The 8,023-nt window shown below is 44.8% G+C and overlaps 1 protein-coding gene across 1 annotated transcript; it reads right to left on the bottom strand.

The window, feature by feature from the left end:
- Positions 1–2,511: 2,511 nt before the first annotated feature.
- Positions 2,512–4,254, bottom strand: LOC136649747 (protein FAM163A-like). The gene is made up of 2 exons (XM_066626609.1): positions 4,162–4,254; positions 2,512–2,907 (listed from the first exon to the last, which is right to left on the bottom strand). Exons 1-2 carry the CDS (start codon positions 4,252–4,254, stop codon positions 2,512–2,514), a joined length of 489 nt encoding a protein of 162 aa, XP_066482706.1.
- Positions 4,255–8,023: the final 3,769 nt, after the last annotated feature.

Genomic DNA, 8,023 nt, shown 5'->3' with positions numbered 1-8,023 from the left:
TGTCCCCTTCGCCCAGGTAAAGTGAGTAGGCTCGCAATGCAGCTAGCTTCACCACCAACCAAAAGGTCAGTGGTGAATCAAGAGCCTCTGTGTCAGGCGGTGATCCCAACAAGGAGGCTCTGGATTCGGTGGAGCTTTGCTCCACTGGTCTTGCTTCCCTCCCTACCCCTTCCCTGGAACATGACCTCCCCCCTTCCCGGAACACCTCCTCCCCACCCTCGCCTCCACTTACCACCAAATGGCGGCACTCTGGTGGCTACCACCAGCACTTACCCAGAGCTAGGACCCGCAAATGTGCTTTATGGCACGTTTGTGACAGTGCGCGCCAGCGGTAAGCAGGCGTGCACTTTTCAGGATTGGGCCCTAAGTCTTCCACATGACAAACACTGTTGTTTTTTGCTGAAACAGGCCAAGGTTGCAATCTTATGTACACTGACCTAAGAATAAATCCCATTTAATTTAACAGTATTTTCTTCAAAGAAAACATAGAATTATAGTGTCTGACTCTCTTTGTGTGGCCAGATTATGGAACTTTAATCCTCACATCAGAACTTCAAAATTCTCAAGTTTTGTTCAGGACTCATCTTAAATGAATGTATTTATGACAAAGAGGGAGACAGATAAACTCCAGCATCTTTCCCTCTTCCTGCACTTCCTCATCATTCTTTCATAGTAGACAGTTTCATCTTAGGAAAATTACATCCCTTGTACCTGCCATGTTTTCCTGGAGGCCATTTTCCTGTCAACTATTGCAGTGGGGCTGGCTGCAGCATTTAGAATTGGCAGCAGCAGCAGCTAGAGTACTTTATTATTTTCTTATAATAGTCTGTGAACCATTTTGAGAGACCTTGGTTGAAAGGCAGATTATGATTTGTTTGTTTATGAGTCAGTTTATATAAAGTGCCTGCAAGCAGCACAACTGCTGTGTGCCTCAGTAATTTCCTGATCTCACTTCCAAGAACAGGGCTTTATCAACTTCATATAGTTTAAAAGGAGTAGGGGGTTCCTACCTTATCATTTCCTTGCAATTGTGGCCACTGCAGATGAAGACCAAACACAAGTCCTATGGGTATAAATGAACAGGATTCATCAGCCTTTTCATATTTAGGACCAAGACCCAATCCATATGTGCCATCAGGGAGTGGACCATTGTGCTTACTCAATTGATAGGTTCAAATGGCTGGAGGATTTGGTAAAGAGTGACACCCTCCATGCAAAGTTGGTGCTGGAGAACGCTCTGCCACCCTCCTTGCAGGATCAAGCCATTAGTGATTGAAATACAGAAATATATATGACAGAGAATGTTACAAGGATACCAAACACATTAATCACACAATACAATAGATTTTCTTGGCAGATCCAAAAGAGTTCTTTGAAGTCTAAGATATTAATTAGCAAATTCATGACACTGTTCAGTCCTTCAAACACTTAACTACAGTTCTGACCGTTCTTCACCTTCTGAAACATGCCGTGTGGCCTCCTGTGACACCTTCCCTTTCAGTGTGGTTGCTTTAAAAAAAAGAAAACTCTTTTCCCAGTACCAGAACTTTCCAGTTCCAGAACAATCCAGTACAAAGGCTTTGAATGCACAAGGAGAAAAGATGGGGGAAAGGCCAAAGCAAATTCTAGTTCATTATTGGTGCAGATTTAACATGTTAGAATTAATTGTTCTAAAGAAGGCTTGTGAGATAAAGGAATTTGAGAGAACAGGATCTATTGCAACAGAAGAGTCCTCATCTATGATTCAGAATAGGCTATTAATTCCACTAGTCCCTTCCTCTCCCAATTTCTCTTTTCTTTTATCTTTTGTGTATGTGTGTGCTTGTGTGTGGTTGTAGAGTAAGCAAAGAATGATTGCCCTATTTCACATTCTAATACAGATAGCATTCAGTTTGTAACAATATTACAGGGATTACCAGACCAGTCCATTCATTTGTCCCCAATCCACTTGCAAAGCACAATAGCACTGGGAGTTCAACAACATTATGTCATTGTTCTTGCTACAGCCACCATCACTGACATGAATGACAATTCCCAAGAAATGGCATGCCATTGACCAACTTAATGTGCGCTCATGTTTCCTGTTTAGGGATGTTGGTAGATATTGCTTAGGAAAGAGTGACAAGTAGGGTTTGCCAAGTGAAGACACCAAAGATGCTCATGGAGGGTGAGGAGGTGGAATTGCAGAGTGGAATTGCAAGTCCTTAAACACAAGTTAGTTTGTACTGTACATAGCCCTCCTTGCACAAGACCCCTCAAGTGATACAACAACAATGGTTGCACGTTCAAAAATGGCCAAGTTCAAGAGTCAAAGAGCTCTTTTAACTCTTTGTTAAAATATTCTTTCTTTACATCTAATAAGAGCCTTGTTGTTGTGATCAGGAACAATGTGGGGCTTGGACATGTGTTCTTTTTCTATGGAAAGGTTTCCATAGCATACCCACAAAATTAAACTCCCCATCACCCCAAGAGGATCACGCTAAAGCAACCTGTGATAGTGATAAACAGTGATCATACTTCTGTACTAAAAGCCCTCAGATTGGGAAAGGTCTCACGTATAATGCAGTGGTGGGTCACCGGGTAACTCTGGAGAGTTGCCATTTTGATGGGTAACCCCATTTCCTTGCAGCATGTAGGTGTATAGGTGATCCTCTCACCCCCATTCCGCACCATGTCAGCGGTCCGTATGTAAAAGGGGGAGCTGTAGGGAGAGCAGGCTGGGCAATGGTTCCGATTGCCCATCTTGTTGAGCTCATAGGGTAGAAAGGAGGGGTTGCCCTGCCCGTCCATGATACGAGAGTTGCAAGCGTTGCACATGGTATAGTGTGAGTGAGGGGGAAGGTCAGTCTCCGTCTCCTCCTCCTCTTCTTCCTCTTCATCAGATTCATCTTTCTTGCAGCAATAATACTAAAGCAGGAGGGAAAGATCTATGATTAGCTTCCAAAAAAAGTGCATTTTACATATTTACTTGGCATTTCTTGCTTTTATATGCATTGTTTTGATAATCTTTACAATAATCCCAGAAGGCAGGTTTTATTATGCCCATACTTCAAATCGAACACTGACCTAACTTGTGAGTTTGAGGCTGATGCAATATTTTGTCTAGGGACTCCCAAGCCCATGACTCATCCACTTAGCCACTACTCTCACCAGCTCTCTGCACACACAATGAACAAAGCTGAAACAAACTACTTGGTGAGACTCTGCTAGCTATATCCAACAATCATAGCATTTTCTTTTGTTATCATTTTGAGTTCACAACGCAGAACCTGACACCAAACATTTGGTCTGACATCAAGCAAATACTGGGATTGCTGAGAATCTCAGCATATAGTTTTTGCTAAAAAGGAGGATGTTCCAGCCTTCATACTTGTGGAGATGTGTTGGAAAAAAACATGTAGGCAGTGTCTGTAAAGACTTCCAATGTTTGGCATTTTTGTAATTTGATTAACCCTCCAGTAATACCCTCCCTTTCTATATCCTCCCTTCTGCATCCAAATCTGTTTATCTCTCCCCCACCAACAGACAAAGCCTGACATACCATTACTCATTCCAGCATAAAGCAAACATATTCAGCAAGTTAGCACCCAAAACCAGATTCCATGCAGGATCTGATGTCCACCAAACACTGCTAAACAGCAAAAGGTGAATAATACTCCTCACAGCCAAGGTACAATAATTTCTCATGCATTCCACAGCTTCTAGGTACAAAACAAGCAACTCCACATTAGTGCAGAGAATTTGTCAGGCCTCTTCTGTAGCAAATGAACTATAGTTACACAGCAAGCAGCAAGAGACAATGTAGTATGTTGGTGAAGAGTATGAATTGTGACCAGAGGAGTCCCCTCTTCTAATCTCAACCAAGATGAGTCCCCTGGTAGCCTTAGGAGGCTACTATTCTTTCAGCCTCAGCCTTTTGTTTGTAATGGGGATAACAATACTAACCTACCTTACAAGATCCTTGAAAAGAATTACTGAGATAATGCATGTGAAACATGACTCTGGAAGCCCAAATTGGACTATGCTTCTGTCATTTATGTGTCAGGTATTTTTTTCAGGAAAAAAGGGGGGTACAATGCAGCAAACATATTTGCAGCATCAAGTGTGATGCTGCCATTATACACAGGAGGAAAGTATCCTATGGAAGAGTAGTTCTTTTACCTGCAACCTACAATAGCAGAGAACAGCAATAATGCACAGTAAGATCACTGTTGCTAGTATTCCACCAGTGATTACAACAGTTCCTGCTGTCATCCGACCGATTCTCCATCAAACTCTAGAAAAGCAGCAAAGGGAGTGGATTAAATTCAAAATAACTAGAAACCGTGATTCCTGTAGCTACTGGGTAGTGGGGGCTCCAGAGTTCTGCCTCTGCTGCCAACCTCTACTCATCTACTTTAAACAGGTCCTGATTTTACGGTACAGAATCGAAACAAGATATGTAATTCTTCCCACTTGGGGAAGTCTGTCTTCAGGCATCCTTGTCCCAGATCAGAACTCTCGTAGTTCTTCAATACCCAAAATAGAGGAAGGGGAGGTTAAAAAATTATCTATCCCAGAAGTCAAATACACCAAGTATGCCACTGATTACACATGAGGCAGTGGTGGGGGCCAATGGTCTAGCCCAGGGCCAAACGTTTTGGCACAAGGACCACATCATATATGTGGCATAGTGTCAAGGGCCAGAAAAATAAACTAATAAATTTAAATAAATACACCAAGGACTTCTAATATTTTTCAAAATAGAAAAGGGAGAGCCAGAATGAAGCCATACTGCCCACCTGACCAGAGAGAGCAGAATAAAAAAAATAAAAGCAGATATATCTGAGGGATGAAAGGGGAAATACCAGGGATTTCTAATACTTTCCAAATAGAAAAGGGAGACCCAGAATGAAGCCATGCTGCCCAAACCCCTACCCCACCAGAGAGAGCAGAATAAAAGTATAAGCAGATACATTTGAGGGATGAAATGAGCATCACCATGGGACGTAATGGGAGACACCAGGCACTTCCAAGTTTTTTAGAAAATAGAAACGAAACACACAGACTTGAAGCCATGCTGCCCTCCCGCTCAACCCCCACATCTCCCCACCTGAGAGAGCAGAATAAAAAAATAAAAGCATCTCCAAGGGACGAAACTGGAGGCAACAGGCACTTACAAATGGTATAACGTGGTGGCCATGGTGGAGGGCTATCTCCCTCTGCTCTTGCACTCTCCTTAGCCCCAGGGCATGAAGCAGTGGCAGCCATGAAGGGCACGAAGCAGCAGTGGCCAGATTGTTTGGCTCACTGGTAGTGTAGGGCTTGCTGGTGGTAGCCACAGAGGGCCCCACACGGCAGCAGCCATGGAGGGTGGCCGCAGTGTAGGGCTCTCCTGCTGCTCTCACTGGCCTCGCTTTGCACAAGGCCTTTTATAGGCCTAGAGCTATCGCAAGACCTTCGGGGGTCTTGCGGTAGCTCAAAGCAGGGCTTCTGAGAGGAATTTTATCAGGGGGTACAAAGTTTCTTTTAGGCCCTTTTGCAAAGGGGGAGGGGTGAAACAGTGGGGGAGGGTGTTGACGGGTGAGCAGAATGGGGGCAGGGAGGAGCAAAACAGGGTGGGGGGAGGGTAGAGATAGCTGAAAAAGTCTCTGGAGCCCAGGTCTACTAACCCATGTAGCATCGGTAGGGTCCCCTGCATCCTGCGCGGGCAACGTCTGAGTAGATACGAAAACATAAGATCTCAGGAAATTTCTGGGCCCCCTCCTTTGGCTCCTGGGCCCCCTTTTGACCCTGGGCCCGGGTACAAATTACCCCCTTTACCCCCCTCTCCTAGGCCCTGGCTCAAAGTCTATAAAAGGCCTTGCACAAACTCACCCCTCAGCTTTCATCAGGCAGTCGCGGGCCAGAGCAGGCTCCAGCAAGTCTCTGGAGGTCCAGAGGCTCACTGGCGACTCCCTGTGGGCCAAATTGGGGGTCCCCAAGGGCCGTAAATGACCCACAGGCCCCTGGTCTAGCTAGTACCTGCAAGAATAGTATGTGAGCTCCAGAATCTGGCAATTTGCTAATGTTCTTTGTAATACAAGGCAACATGTAAAGGAAAGTGGGCCTGAATCCTACGTCATATAAATTGTCAACTAATACTGCTGTAAAATAATGACCTCATACAGGACCTAACAGACAGAAAGTCAGCAAGACATGAAATAGTTAAGTTCAGTTCACTTACGTTAAGTAAAGCATGCGTAGGACCTGTAAGACAGAAAGAAGAAGGGAGGTAATAGTTCTTATGCTGTGTCTCTTGTAGTGGGAAGCAGCTATCCAACTCTCACTGTGCAATCCTAGGTACGTCTACTCAGAAGTAAATACCACTGAATTCAATGTGATTTGCTCCCTGGTAAGTCCCTACACTAAGCTGGTGTGTAATGCAGCAGTTCTCAAATGCTCAGGGAGTTTAAGAACTGAGGTAAGTCTTTGCAAGGGAGGAGGGAAAGGCAGCAATGTGATCCCAGGAGGTGGGCAATGTGGGCAGGAGGTCTGGTCTAGAGGGTAGAGCCTCTGTTTGCCTGAAGATAACATCCGCAGGTCGCCGGTTCGTGAGACCTTGAAGCAGCTGACAAGCTGAGCACCTGCTCAGCTTATTTCACTTGCTCTTTGGTGTGAGTGAAGAAGCGTCTTGGCTGCTGTCCATGTGAGAGATGAAGGAGCTGCTTGCCAGCTTGCGTGGGAGGAAACCGGAGGCCAGAACATGATACCAGATCAAAAAGATCCAGCTGAAATGTTGTGGTTCTTGAAAGATAGAACCTTTCTTTGTAAAAATCCCTACAGGAATTTAGAACAGCCTGCCCATGTAAGCCACCTTGAATAAAGTCTGAGGAGAAATCTGACGACCAAGAAAGGTGGTATATAAATACATGTATTATTATTATTATTATCATCATCATCCCCAGGATCTCACTGCTGCCAGGGACAAGGAAGGGGTTCCTACATTTACCTACAGCCAGCTCCAGCCTCCTGGGGGTCCAGGGAGCCTGGGGACCCAAGACCCCAAACTTCTGAAGAAATTTTTTTTTTTAAAAGCCTACTTCCTGTTTTTGTAGCAAAACTGGAAGTGGGCATTGTTTTTGTTTGTTTACTTTTTCAGATGTTTGGGGGCTTGGGGAGCCCTGTAGAGGGGTCCCCATGCTCCCTGGACCCCTAGGAGGCTGGAATTGGCTGTAAGAAAGTGTAGGAACCCCTCCCTTCCTTGTCCCTGGCAGCAGCATGATCCTGGGGATAGTGTTTGCTACCTTCCCTGCCCCTTAAGGGGCCAGAGTCAGGGTTTCCCTGGCTGGTGGGTTGTGACTCACCAGTTTGAGAACCCCTGGTGTCGTCATTGGACACTTTGTTGGACTTGGACCTGGAAGATCCAGATTCAAATTCCCTCTCAGCCATGAAACTTCCTGGGTGACCTTGGGCCTTTCACTATCTCTCAACTTTACCTATCTCACGGGGTTGTTGTGAGGACAAAAGGAGGGTGAGGAACTATGTACATCACCGTGAGCTCCTTGGAGGAAGGGTGATATAAAAATGTAGAAAATAAATAAGAAATGTAGAAAATAAATAAATGCAACTTGTTCCTTAAAATGGCCACAGTGCCAAAGGATTGGAGGATAGTAAACATCACACTGATCTTTTAAAAAGGAAGGAGAGGGAACCAGGGGAAATTATAAGCTGGTCAGCCTAAGGTCTGTTCCAGGTAAGATGGTGGAATGCCTCATCAAAGATAAAACCTTAAAACACATAGACCAACAAGCTTTGCTGAGGAAGAATCGGCATGGCTTCTGTAAGGGTAAATCTTGCCTCACAAATCTTTTAGAATTCTTTGAAAAGGTCAACAGGCATGTGGGTGTGGGAGAACCTTAGGATATTACACGTACATCTGGATTTTCAGAAGGCATTTGATACAGTCCCTCACCAAAGACTGCTGAGGAAACTCCACATTCAGGGAATTTGAGGGCAGGTTATGGATTATGGAACTGGTTATCAGGAAGCAGTGGGTGTCAAC

This window comes from Tiliqua scincoides, chromosome 4 (assembly GCF_035046505.1).
Source record: "Tiliqua scincoides isolate rTilSci1 chromosome 4, rTilSci1.hap2, whole genome shotgun sequence".
NCBI classification, from domain to species: Eukaryota; Metazoa; Chordata; class Lepidosauria; order Squamata; family Scincidae; genus Tiliqua; species Tiliqua scincoides.
The sequence above is the reverse complement of the archived record's forward strand: the minus strand, read 5'-3'. Positions and strand labels throughout refer to the sequence as shown.

Bases quoted from the DNA above. Each gene is read 5' to 3' on its own strand.
- LOC136649747 (XM_066626609.1), bottom strand. From the start codon at position 4,254: ATGACAGCAGGAACTGTTGTAATCACTGGTGGAATACTAGCAACAGTG. The intron at 2,908-4,161 runs GTAAAAGAACTA...CTCCTGCTTTAG, and splicing joins TCTGCTATTGTAGGTTGCAG to TATTATTGCTGCAAGAAAGA.